The sequence below is a fragment of the Phyllobates terribilis genome, unplaced genomic scaffold (assembly GCF_046119375.1).
Source record: "Phyllobates terribilis strain yellow unplaced genomic scaffold, ASM4611937v1 Scaffold_17__1_contigs__length_24005725, whole genome shotgun sequence".
Classification (NCBI taxonomy): domain Eukaryota; kingdom Metazoa; phylum Chordata; class Amphibia; order Anura; family Dendrobatidae; genus Phyllobates; species Phyllobates terribilis.
Window position 1 is genome coordinate 18,707,504 of NW_027362777.1, and position 13,741 is coordinate 18,721,244.

At 46.2% G+C, this 13,741-nt stretch overlaps 1 protein-coding gene across 1 annotated transcript; it reads right to left on the bottom strand.

The window, feature by feature from the left end:
• Positions 1 to 443: 443 nt before the first annotated feature.
• On the bottom strand, positions 444 to 3,583 carry LOC141176203 (phosphatidylinositol-3-phosphate phosphatase MTMR7-like). Its single transcript, XM_073660190.1, has 3 exons — positions 3,429 to 3,583; positions 1,816 to 1,942; positions 444 to 1,041 (listed from the first exon to the last, which is right to left on the bottom strand). The coding sequence occupies exons 1-3, from the start codon at positions 3,581 to 3,583 to the stop codon at positions 679 to 681; spliced, it is 645 nt and encodes a 214-aa protein (XP_073516291.1). The 3' UTR covers positions 444 to 678.
• Between the last annotated feature and the right edge of the window lie 10,158 nt (positions 3,584 to 13,741).

A 13,741-nucleotide genomic window follows, 5' to 3' on the forward strand; every position in this document is an offset into this window, starting at 1 on the left:
CCCGAAAACCATGTAAGTGTCCATATTTCCAGTTCAGGGCACCTTTGTCAATGACAAACCTTAAATATACAAATATATTGGGACAGGATTCATGCTCCACGGACATGTGGTTTGAAATCATGAAAGGAAACAAAATGCATTATAAGGTTGGCTCTTAAAAAAAGATAACTGTTTCTGAATATTCCCGGAGGCTGCAGACACGCACTTAAGGCGTAGAGCCAATAAACGATGAACGAGCGCTCATAGGAATCATTTCAACATACGATTATTGGCCCATCTAACCAGAACCACAATCGGCAGACAAACTAGGAAAGCACCGTTTCATTGGGTGCGATACATTTTATGCATTCATTAAAATTCTTAACGGCAGCATATTACTCAGTGTAAACAGGAGACGTGCTGCTGATAACATGATACCAGATTATTAGCCATCATTGAGTCCCCGTCATTGTTTCGTCAACCTGTTTATGCACTTTTCCAATTGTCAGTCGTTCAATTGCCTGGATCAGACCAACTATATAGGACATTAGTATCTGGTCTCCGCTGCACAAACTACCACTGATACATGTGAACAAAGTCGATATGTTTTTTTTTCCCCCAGTATATCCCTCCCAGCTTACATCACTCCCTATAAATAAATAGAAGCACTAATATAATAGCAAGTGGTTAATAAGACCTCTAAGCAGTCAGGAACACTGCTTCATCTGAATCGGGATCCTTCCCACTGTCCTCGCTGGGTAACGAGTCTCCACCACTCGGAGACCGGCAGCTCAAGTCCTCCACCCCAGATTCTTGGTCACTGTTAGCCGACAGGTCGGGGTCCGAGCTCTTCAAATGGTCCTGGGTTAGGATCAGGGCCGAGTCCTCCTCACCTTGGGATGGACTACGAGAGGGAAACAGCTTCAGGTTGGTGCTGTAATCTTGGGGCGTATTAGCCGGAGAGTGTTTGGTGATGCATATCTGGAAGTTGTGGATTTTTGGCTGGTCATTGAGATTCTTGTAGGTTTCATTTGACTCTCGAGTTTCCAGTTTTGTTAATCTCTAAAGGAAAAATTGTTAGACAAGAGCAAAAGTTACATTGGTTTAGGGCATGTTAATGTAACCTCTGGTGCCATAAGAAAGCCATAACGCCACAGCGCTCAGGCATTACTGACATTGAAAAGACACAAGGTAGAGACCCTGGTTACAGTGATGTGTCACTTAATGGTCTGATTGCTGTAGTTTTTATAAAATCACTATTTTATCAGCAAGCAGATTATCATTGGGGACTAGTAAACCTGCTGCCAGGTAGTCCTACATATTCATAAGCTCTGTACAACCCCGCCCCCATCACTGATTGGCAGCTTTCTGCAAATGTAGTATACACAAAGTGGCCAATCAGTGGTGTGGGCGGGGTTATACAGAGCTCAGCAGTCAGAGAACTGCCAATCAGTGATGTGGGCGGGGTCTGCTGCAGATAACACAGTAATTTTATCAAAATGACAGCAGGTAGCCCAGTAAGTGACAGATTGTTGGAATCAGGGCCTCTGCCCCTATATTGCGCTGCACTCAGATGGGTAGCAAAAACCTGGTAACAGATTCCCTTTAATGGTGCTCTCTTCCAGTTATTGTGTTGGAGAACACCAAAGACGTAGGGCATCGGCTAAAAATGATTGCCTCTTTTTTATCTTGTGCAGGGTTTCTATATATAATCATTTAAAATTGTTTCTCAGTCACCATTAAAAGCTGAATTGGTTTACACTGAAACCTAAGCGGAGGTATAAACATCAAAAACATATAGGCCAGGAAGCTGGATTTTCAGTATTTCTACCACACCTTCTCCATGAACTCCATTTCCTCCTCCAGCTGCTGCGTCTCTTCTTTTACTGCCTGTAGAAAATCAGTGACTGACTGGCGAGGGTGCATTCCTTTCTCAAATCGGTTATAGAGGCCCCTCCAAAACCTTCCATGGTGAAAAATAAGTTTGAAGAGTTAGTATATGCACAAGTACAGAAGATTATCATCGAGCAATTCTCATGATATATGTTCTTAAGACGTGCTAGCTCATGGTACACACATGAAGGGCTAGCTCACAATGCTGTATATTCTCCCATGCCAGAGAATTGGGCCGATTATGCTAATGACACTCTGCTTTAACTCTGAGTGTGATCCAATTTTCTCGCATGGAAGAATTGCAGCACAGGTGTGGAGAAGATGGAGGACTTAATTTTTCCATCTTCTCCATTGTCTCTGTGCACGTACATCAGACTGCACTCGGATAACATAGTATATTATTGGTCCGAGTGCTATCCGATAAAACATCACATAGCACTAGCACTCGGCCGTGTTACGTGGCAATGTGAGCGAGTCCTAATGAGTCCCTCAGTGGCTGATCTATGGCTGGTGACCTCAGATCAGTGAAAATATGTGGTGGCAAGTTGGGCCTCATTACTCGGACAGCACACTGACACATCCTATCCTTACACTATTCACATGTCCGTTCTGTTATTTTGCTGACTGATGGTCTGTATATAAACAGAGACATCCCCTACATTGACCTTATTTACGGACATCCAAGTTGCATCCTACTGCTATTCTTCATTTTCACTGACTGGGTACTTGAAGAAGCTTGGGAAACCTCTGTCACGTTGTTTTTGCATATGGCAAAACCATTGATAAAAACGGACATGTGGACTAAATATGCCCGAAAATTGGATCTAACACACTTGCAAAATTGGTCTGTTTTGTACAGGCAAAAAAAAAAAAACAGCTTTTGCCTGGATTTACACGTGTGTTTTGCGGTCTGAGTATGCTTCAATGCAAAGACTGGCTTCAGGTCTCCTGACCCAAACTCGACTTTATATTATGCGTTTATATAGAAAGTTCCCGATCAGGGACATCCGCATGCCCTAATAAAGGGGTTGTACCAAGTATATAAGTAATCCCCTATCAACAGGATTTAGGAATTGATCGCTAGGGGTCAGTTCCACAGAGAATGAATGGAGTAGAGATGTACATGCTCCACCTCTGCTCTGTTCAAAGCTTGCTCTACAGAACCTCCTGGGGATTGTTGGGGGTCCCACCGGTCTGACCCCCAAAGATCAATACTTTATCGCAGTCTAAATATGTGCAAAATGAATCACCGTGTCACAAGCTGTCATAGATGTCAGTAAATCTGTCTAAAGTGAATTGATTTGTGCCAGGCAGAAGATAGAACTGACGAGTGAGCTCTGACGCAACCCCTAAATGTAGACCATGGTTACAAGTGGGAAGAGTGTTGGGCCTTGGATTTCACCACTGAAGGACACATTGGGCTCATGATACGTCACCCCGCTTCTTTCACCTGTAAAGTTAGGGTTGATGTTTCTATATATGAATGATAAGTATATGGTGTGTTAGAGTTCTGCTGCTTTATTCAGTGCAGAGGAGGAATCAGAATAACCTCTTACCTGAAGTGGCATGGAGTGGTGTGTGGTCTCAGAGGTCCTTGGGTCTGACTGTGATCTGCTCTGTACAGAGGGTTCATGTAATCCAACCGCTGCTTCCACAGGTAAGACCAGAGGGAGTAGGTCCTCTCCTGAATTCTGGAAGATGATGATTGCATCACTGATATATTGAGATTATGAGAGCTGCAAGTATACCCGTCACCACTGCAACCTGCACTAACACTAAGGGCTCATTCAGACGTACATTTTTTGTGTACGAGTCCTATTTGTGTTATTTCCAGATAGCACTTGTACCTAGAAGAGTGAATGGGGCCATTCACATATCTGTGATTGTTTGAGAGACGGAAAATCGTGGCAAAATGTACGATAGTTATCTGAGTGTCAGGTCAAAATTAACAATGCACATCCATGGGTCAGTGAAAAAAAAAAATCGGCCAACAATTAATTGCCATCTGAGCGCTGTCCAGTTTTCCAGGTCTGTTTGATGGAAAAAGATGAAGAAACTGAAGCTCAGGCCAAACTCTAATGATAAAAACTGACACTGACCAAACTGGTGAAACTGTGCCTGATTCTCTTATATGAATGAGCCACAAGTTCTATAGCTTTCAGTGTTTCTTTGCATAGTAGCTGTGTAGCTTCATAGTCAAAATTGGAAAATCCGTTTCCAAAAAGTAGATGGAAAGATGCACTGAACTGCTTGGCCCCACCACGGTGCACCGAGCGCCTGTACTTGATTTGAACAGTCCTTCTGTACTGACAGTCCCTTTACAGCAGTGTTCCCCAACTCCAGTCCTCAGGACCCACCAACAGATCATGTTTTCAGGATTTCCTTAGTATTGCACAGGTGATGGAATTATTGCCTGTGCAGGTGATGCAATTATCAGCTGTGCAATACTAAGGAAATCCTGAAAACATGGCCTGTTGGTGGGTCCTGAGGACTGGAGTTGAGAACCACTGCTGTAAAGGGTTAGGAGATAACTTTCTGAATGCTGGAGGTCTGACCGATGGGACTTTTAGCGATGCTGAGAATGGGGCTCTTCAGTGATCAGCAAAGGCCTCATTCACATGTACAGGTTTAAACAGGTATGTGAAAAAATGGTATCAGTGTGTCCATTTTTACCATCATTGTGTTATCAGTGTTCTTCTCGTATGGATAAATATATTATAAAGTTTCTCCTATGCTTTGTAATGTTAAAGAAGTTGTCCAGTACTTTATATTACCCCCCCCCCCCAATGTATCCCCCCGGGGCCCCTAAGACTTTTTGTAATTAGCTTGCGTTGCTGATAATGCCTGTGAGCTTCGCTATCGGTGGCCGCTCACAGGCATCACGTGACCCCACGCTGATGTCACGACAAGTGAGGCGTGACTCAGCGCTGGGGTCCCTACGGTGGCTGCTGGGTTGTGGGCAGGGTTATGACGCGCCCCTGGGCCTGTGCTGAGTAGCGTTGCGCACGCGGGGGCCTACCCGGAGCCGGATCTGATAGGGGTAGTAGTTTCGTGGCGGTGACCCGGTCCGTGCCCAGGGAGTCAAACTGAGCGGCAGTATTTAGCAGTAGATGTTAGAATGTTCGACTACGCCACCCGTTGAATGCGGTCATGAGACCGCCGCTGCAGGGCAGACCGCTGAGGCCGGTGATACGGTTGTGCAGCGGGGATGGTATAACCCCCAACGGGAGGGGTATGGCCTCAGGGCAGCGGACGTGGATGATGAAACACTCGGAGACGGTGCGGTGTAGTTCAGGGTCTTTACTGGTGGCAAAGGTAGACCCTCCCGGAGTACTGGCTAGCGATCGGGGCCTGGTCAGTCTGTGAGCAGATGGAATCTCCCCTGGCCAGGTGGAGTTGTAGGCCTCCCCAACTAATCGTACTCTTCTGGCTACCTTGCTAGAGACTGATAAAAGTAGCCCACGTCCCTGAGTGTACAGTGTGGTGCTCACCCGTATGGCCGGTGACTCGGGGCCTTCTGGTAGCTTCCGCTTCACGACGGCGGTGCTGGTCCCTTGCGTGTGACCGTGCCTTCGGGTTTCTTGGCCAGAGGACCTGAAATCCCCTGCCGGGCGGTTTCTGCTGCTGGGTAAGGATTAGTCCCCACAGCCTCGGACTCCGGGTCCGGTAAGAACTCTTCAATCAGGGCGAGCTCTACAGCTTCCAGCCCCTGACTCCTTTTAGCACTGCTCCCACTGAGCTCCTGATCTTTCTTTCCTATAGCCGCTCCTCTCCAGACCAGACTATGTCTCTGTCTGGGACTCCTCTTCTTCTCTTTCAACCCTGCCTCAGCCCTAGTTTTATATAGGGGAAGTTCTTCCCCTCCCAGGACTGGGCAGGAGGTGTGGCATGCATAGGATTCCTGACCAGGAGACCTCCCACCTGCTCACAGACGTAATATTGCTATTACTGTGGTAACCAGAACCCTGGGGTGCCACAGTTACACCTCCTCCCCACGCGTCACACCCAGCATCCACCGCACTTTCCCAATGAATGGGGAGAGGCAGAGCGTGCGGTGGATGCCGGGTGTGATGTGGGGGGGGGGGTAACCCCACCCACAGTCTGGCATCCACCTGGAACACGGAAGACAGAGACCCCCGGCTGCTGCCAGCGACATCGGCGGATGTCAAAGCCGGCTGCAGCCGGGGGTCACGTGATGCCTGTGAGCGGCCAGTGATAGCGCCACTCACAGGCATTATCTGCAACGGAAGGTAATTACAAAAATCCTTAGGGGCCCCGAGGAGACACATTGGGGGGGGGGGGGGGGGTAATATAAAGTACTGGACAACCCCTTTAATCTCGGACAGCACCATGATGCCATCCGTGGGCTGTCTATGTTCTTCATGGACCCATAGACTTGTATAGGTCTTTTTCATCTGTGATATTGGAAGAAAAAACAGACATGTCTCCGTGAGTTTTGCACAGACACATAGTCCATGAAAATACACAGGCATGTGAATAGCATTAGCATTAACACGTACATGTGGATACGGATGTCTGAATGAGGCCTCAATGAGAGCTTGATATTTTAAGAATATCTCTTTAAAGCCATGATCCTCTAGTTACAAGGATGTATCTCATGTCCTTGGCTACTGACGTGCAGGTTAGGAAATTTTGTGACTGGGAAAGAAGATCTACAAGATTTCAACATTACTCAGGACAGAGAATATCTTCAAGAAGTATCTTCTAGTGGACCATTGGTTACATCAGGAACTGTGCAATTCTTAAATCCATGTACCCATCTTATTTTATTATTGGCATTTTGATTTCACCATTCTTATGTTTCTCTGTACAGTGGCACTGCCAGCGATGCCAGCGACCCAGATGGGCAGGAAAAAACTGAAATGGTTTAGGTTCACATACCCATTCAGTCTCCGGATATGTGGGAGTCCCTAAGGTCTGACCCCCCACCAATCCTGAAGTGATGGCATATTTTACCAATATGCCATCACTTTATACATTTTTCTCCTGCACAGTTATTGAAAATTTTTTGCCAAGGTTCAACCTTCACAGTTTATAAGTGATTGCTGTTATCCAGACTGTGGGGCACCGTGTGATCAGATCAGCATCAGGGACACGTCAACCATCCATATTCTATTTCTGTTACAAGCCTATAGTGACCATACACAGAGCACATATTCTCTCACATCAGTTCCTTCCTCTCCTTCTCGCAGTTGCACAGAAAGTTTCCATACTGACAGGAGTATATATGGTGTTGTATGTGGACCAAGAATCTCTCATTAAATTCAAACGCACAGGGAAACTGCTCCATGAGCTGCCAGACACATTCCAGGAACTGGTCTATCACTGGGGACACCTCCTTGGGATCCCCATCTAAATTTCCATACCTTAAAAAAAAAAAATATGCTGAAGCAATGCAATTGGGGTATATGCATGCAACATCTTTTTCAGGTGGACTGCACTCCCAAAACCGCCTGAGACTGGGAATGGCACAGAAAAACTACAGTAAGTATATTATATTAGAATGTATGGCGGTTTTTTTTTGTCTCTTTTGCTGAGAGGAGGAGAGCTGATGGAACATTTGGAAAGTGACACAGCTAAACTCAGCTGTGCTGACTCTAGCCCCACACTGACTGCTGGGCCCATATCTGAAATGTGTTGATTGATGGGATTTGAATACAGTTGATATTCTAATCATGCAGGAGGTTAGACCAGGAGATCCGGCCTTTCATTATAACCCACACACTGAGAAACCTGCTGTAAGATATGGTGTGGACGTGTTCTTTTTCTAGCATCTTGCTGCCTGTTTATAATTGGACAGCATCGTACAAGGAGAACTACATGCCCCACAGTGAAAGCTCTCTGATAACACCCACTTGGATGTAACGAAAATTAACTCATTAGGTGACAAATACTTTGATTGTTAATATCCCTGCAACAGAGATGCAAAATAAAAAAAGAACTAACAATTTTTTTTTTTCTGCTCTGAAGCTACAACGTGTTTTCAGTTCAACATGAAAAATTTGGTGAAAGGCCCTCTGTAAATAAGTGACTCTGTTTGACTTTTCCAACATATGTGCAGTGACCAGGGTTACCTGTGATTAAATTTGTGTCCAAATGAAATCCAGTCTTTTTCAATTAACACCTCATAGTAATTGGGAAAAATACAAGTTACACTATGCAAAAAATATCAACTCCGTAAATCTCCACCAGTACATAGAGTATATGAAATAAAACCTCTTACCATAAATCCTCTGATGGTTCGGTAATAGGGGTCAAGTAACAGACTGGATACAGAGCAGACCTGAGCAGTGCGGTCCCATCCATCAGAACAATGAACGAGCACGCTGGCGCCCTCTTCTGACACGGCCTAAATGTGCAAATTAAATGTAAAATATTACACATTTATATAATTACAAATTTCGTTTATTCTCAGCACTAAAAGGATCATTTTTGTACAGTCCGTGCCTAGAATAGTACAAATCAGACAAGCAGCAGTAGAATATGAACAGATACAACACATCTTACCTTTGCAATGAAGATACCAGCATCTAGGATTGTTTTCACGTGTTTTAACCAGCCAGAAGATTCAAGACCCCAAAGAAATTCACCCATAGAAGGAGATCGGAGCTCACAAACTGCAATCATGAACAGAACAATAAGATCACTATAGCAACAGATTCTGTATGTGAAGTATTTCTGCTCCAAGACTTGAGATAGAGAATATATATATATATATATATATATATATATATATATATATATATATATATATATATATATATATAGGGTTGTGTAGGATACTCCAAGTGAGGATATGACTTAAAAATTGTACAATGAAAATGTAAAATTCTGTATTATTTATTATATTGGGGTTGGTCACTTTATATAAAAAAATTCCAAAAGGGTGATAAAATGTAATGTTTGGCACATACAACTATAGATTACTTCCCCGGAGTTTGCCTTCTTCCTAAGGTGCGCTTGGAGGCCATGTTTCTCCCCAGGTAAGTTATACACCTCTACCCATCTACGTGATGTACAAGAAAACATGATTCATCAGACCAGAACCCTTTCTTCTATTACTCTATGGTTCAGTTCTGATGCCCATATACCCTTGTAGGTGCTTTTGGCTGTAACCGGGTCAGCATGACAATGACCAGTGTGCATCTCCATATGTAATAAGCTGCAATACTTTATCCTGACATCTTTTCTTCATAGCCAAAAGTTAATTTTTCAGCAATATGTGCCACAGTATTTCTTCTGCAGCACCGGACCAGCTGGGGCTACTGTACCTTTCGGTCCACACAAGTATCAATGAGCCTTGGGTGCCCATGACTCCGCCACCTGCTCACCGGATGTTCTACCCTGGTAGGCACTAACTATTGTATGCCAGGCACACCCCACAACACCTGCTGTTTTTGAGATCTTCTGACAACCCTCATGGGGACACCTCTGACAAGGAGAATATTGAGATCTCTAGACATCATGATTTGTCCATTGAAAATGGAGCTGTTTAGGGAATAGAGCGCACAGAACATAGGGAAAAAAAACACTGGAGGGGGAAAGAAATAATTTGAGGTGCTCACCTGGAGGGATTGTGAGAGTCACAGCTCCTAAACCAGGAGTAATAGAACGCTAGCTGCCATCTATAAGAAATATCTTTTATGTATTCTTTTACTCTATGCACAATATAAACATTCATGGAAAACTATAAATTGGCAGCAGCGTGTGCAATGTCCTCAAGGGCCAACATACATACGCTGAAAGTAGATTTGCAAATAACATTTTTCGCTGTTGCCCGTTCCTGTGGCACCATTAATGTACTAGGCCTTAATGAGTTTGGTGACATAACGTCTTGTGATCGCTATTTTAACTCTCTAAGAACCAGGGAGTTTTTTATTTAAGCGCTTTTTGTGTTTATGGAGCTGACGTTTTTATTGATACCAATTTGGAGCACATAGAACGTTTTGCTAGCTTTGTATTGTATTTTTTTTGTTAAGTGAGGTGACAAAGAACCCACAATTTTGGCATTTTGATTTTTTTTTTTCTGCAATGTTTACCGTAAAGGTTAATTACCATAATTCCATACTTTGATACATCTGACTTTTACGGATGTGGCGATACCAAATGTTTTTTTTTCCGTTTCTTTGTTTTTAATAGGGAAAACGTGGGATAGTTAAAAATTATCTATTTTTTATATTTTGACTTTTTATTTTTTTTACATTGTTTTTGTACCCATTAGTGGACTTAAACATGTGATCCTTGGATTGCTTATATATACTGTAATACCACAGTATTGCGGTATTTACTGGAAATCATGGTTTCCTATGGCACTCAGTCTGCTGTAAAAAGTACTAAGATGGGCCTTAAAGGTAAAGGCATTTTGCCCATAGCGGTAGACCACGTGGCCACTATGGCGCTCATTAGCTGGGAAAGCCTGATGCTACAGGGCTTTCTTCTTCCGCATATCATTCTTTGAAAGATGGCCTTTGTTCCCCATCATTCAGCCTGTACGTCTGTGCTCGAAGTCTCAGCACTGCAGGTGCAATGACGTCACTAGATCGGGCCCTCTGTGTGGAGATTTTTTTTATTTTGGCAACAAGAAAAGCGTATACTGTGGGATCCATCATACATGATGTGGGGCGGCCATCATACTGTGTGAGCGAACTGTTGGGGGCCATCATACTGTGTGAGCGAACTGTTGGGGGCCATCATACTGTGTGAGCGAACTGTTGGGGGCCATCATACTGTGTGAGCGAACTGTTGGGGGCCATCATACTGTGTGAGCGAACTGTTGGGGGCCATCATACTGTATGAGCGAACTGTGGAAGACATCATACTGTGTGTGTATACGTGTGGGGGGCTGTAAGAGCATCATACTGTGTGTGTGTGTGGTGGGAGTAGTGTAGGTGCATTATACTGGTGGGGTTTGCCATGGGGTCATCATGTTGTCCATGTAAGGACTACTGTGGGAGAAAATGATGACAGGAGATTCACTCCGAGGTATCGCACCGTGTGTGGAGGGCAGCATACTCTATGGGGTTTATTAAAATGGTATCAGTGTGTGCAAACAAGAGGAATCAGTAGCAGGGGCATTATTTCTGTGTCCAAGCCACAAAACATGTCCTCTCCCTGTATTTAAAAGTTGGAAAGTAGGCCCTTGTGTGACTGCATCAATATGTTTTAACCCTGCCTAGTCCATCAATATAGACTCTTGGTATGGGGCCCCATGATTTCTATGAACGCCTCTGCTTAAGCTGGCCCCCGGCTGCTGTGGTAACCCATCGATTAACAGCGCACATTCAAAATAGTTAACAGACACCATCAGCTTCTTGTGGAGTTCCTGAGCCTCCTCCACACACGCAGGCTCCTTCTCAGGATGTTCATTCACATCCTAATGCGGTGAGAGGTTACATATAAAAATAAAATCCTAAAATCTTGGAATTTTTGCTTTGCCCACTAATACTCCATTTACACAGACAGATTAGTGGCAGTAAACTACCACTAACTGGTAACTATTTACTGATTGTCGGAGGTTTAGAAGCCTGTTTACACAGGAAAACCATGCTAAATGATGTGCGTTGAACGTTCAGAAGGCGTAAGCTTACCATTGTTCTTGGCAGTGCAAGTCCTGTTTATACAGGATGATGCGCCGCCAAGAAGAATGATTTTTAATGATTTAAAAATAATTTCACCCTACGAACAAGCATTTCAGCAGCAGAAGGGAAGGAAGGGAGACACAGATCCATTACTAGTGGGGGTTGGCGGAGCCCCACAGGATAGTTCACCTCAGATTTAGAAAAAGTGACAACCGGCCCCTCCAGCTTAGGCTCCTCCTACCCCCATGTTCTCCAGTCTAAAATTTGAGGTCGCAGAGGATAGTCGCTGCCTTTGCAGCTCCTCAGAAGAATTTTTTATTTTTACCAGGAGACCTGGATCCCCCGTGGTCTAGAGGTCTCAGCGCTGCTGGGACCCCTGGCCCTCCCCTGGCGGATCTGCGTACCCCCTAAGGAGGTCCCCGCATAAGTCTGCCGGCCCCGGGGGATACAGGGCGCTCCCTGGCGGAGACGCACACTGCATCTAGGGGTCCCTGCGAGCTCCACCGTGGGGGGGAGCGAAGGGCCATGGCGCCACACATCCCTGGGGGTCCCTGTGGCGCTCAGCTGGGTAAGTGCCCTGTGTGTGTGTTACTGTCTTATGGTGACTGCACCTTTTGTCTTTTCAGGCAGAGGTGTAATACTGGAGAATGCACATCACCGCTGCTGTTAGCAGGGGAGCGGGTCAGAGGAGCGCGGGCTCCGTTAGTGTAACGGGGGGCGTGGCTTATGTTCTTGGCTGCCTGCCATCGTCTGTGCAGACAGGAAGCGCCTGGAAAGCGCGCGCTGGCAGTCCCCGCCCCCCTCCTGCCTTCCTTCTCTTCGGCTCTGCAAACGGCCATTGCCTCACGGAGCTCAGCGCTGTCCTCTCCCTCCCCCCTGCTCTCCGCTCTCACACACAGGCTCCAGGAAGCTGGTGAGTCATCTGTTTGTCTCATCTCTACAGCACAGAGCGCTGCTGTCTTCTCTGCTGCATGCACACCTTAGTCCTTTTAAGGCAAGGTGCATTGCGTGTTCAGCAGCATTAACCCCTTCTGGCCATCATCAGAAAACCTTTTTTCTGCAGTGCTGGGGTAGCTTTTCTCCCTCTAAGGAGAAGCTTTAACCCTTCAGTGCTTGGTAAATTGTTTTGTGGGAACAGGCTGTGATAGCAGGATCTCACTTCCCCGGTTACTGTGCTCTTGTAAGGGATTATTACTGCTTTTTCCACGACGCTCGCTACTGAGTAGGGGGCATGTCGGATCAGGGTCCAGGCGGCGCGGACCTCTCTCCCGGCCCGCTTCAGGATCGGTCACGCGTATCTGATATGCCGGGGTTGACGGCGTCAGGTTCGTCTCTGGTCAGGGGCCTCAGTGATGTTAAAGCGCTCACTCGCTCCATTGACAGTCTGTCTGACCTCCTGGGTCACTGGGTATCAGCTAAGTCCCTACCGGTGCGGGGCAAGAAGCGCCACAGGCCTGTGGTGGCGCTGTCTCCTCCGCGCAGCACATCAGAGGCTTCGGATTCACCGACAAGCTCTGCTGGTGAGATCTCTGATTCTGATGAAGAGGATCGGCAGGGTCGCTCGGCTTCGATTTCAGGCCGCGTGGATGCTCTTATTGGAGCCATGCGGGAAGTGTTACAGATGTCTGAAGAGGTGACGAGGCCGGGCAAGTCGGCCCAGCTGTATCAGGAGTCACGTCGGGCTCGTTCGACACTGCCGGCGCACGATGAACTTAACGAGGCGGTGGAGAAAGAACGCCTGTGTCCGGATAAACGCTTCCAAGGGATGCGGTTTTTGGATGCCCTGTATCCCTGCTCCACAGAGACGATCGCTAATTGGGTCCCCTCTCCTGAAGTGGACGTGCCATTGTCTCAGCTGAGCAAATCTTCTTTGCTTCCGGTTAAAGGGAAGGCGAGTCTACAGGATCCGCTGGACAGAAGGACGGAGTTAGCAGCGAAGTCCATCTACGAGGCCGCGGGTCATGGATTCCAAGCGGCCTTGGGGGCCATGTGGGGACAGCCTGTACATCTAGTGCACTAGTTAGGCGTTGGGCCAGATGGTGATGCTGAGCAGTGTCTGCCCCAGCTGGACCAGAATGGGAGACCACAGAATCCACAGATGATTCTGACCCAATTTCATGCCCAGCAAATGCCTGACACCTAACATTATACTGGTGAGGCTTCCCTGAGATGGTTGGATCAGCTGCGGTCGGCATGGCAAGATGGGACTCCGCTGTCTGACGTGGAAAGGCTCTTCCAGCTGTTGGAAGAGGCGGCCCGATATAGCAGAG

Bases quoted from the DNA above. Each gene is read 5' to 3' on its own strand.
- LOC141176203 (XM_073660190.1), bottom strand. From the start codon at position 3,583: ATGCAATCATCATCTTCCAGAATTCAGGAGAGGACCTACTCCCTCTGG. The intron at 1,943-3,428 runs GTAAGAGGTTAT...TCACCATGGAAG, and splicing joins ACCACTCCATGCCACTTCAG to GTTTTGGAGGGGCCTCTATA. The intron at 1,042-1,815 runs GTGTGGTAGAAA...TTTTTCCTTTAG, and splicing joins AAATGGAGTTCATGGAGAAG to AGATTAACAAAACTGGAAAC.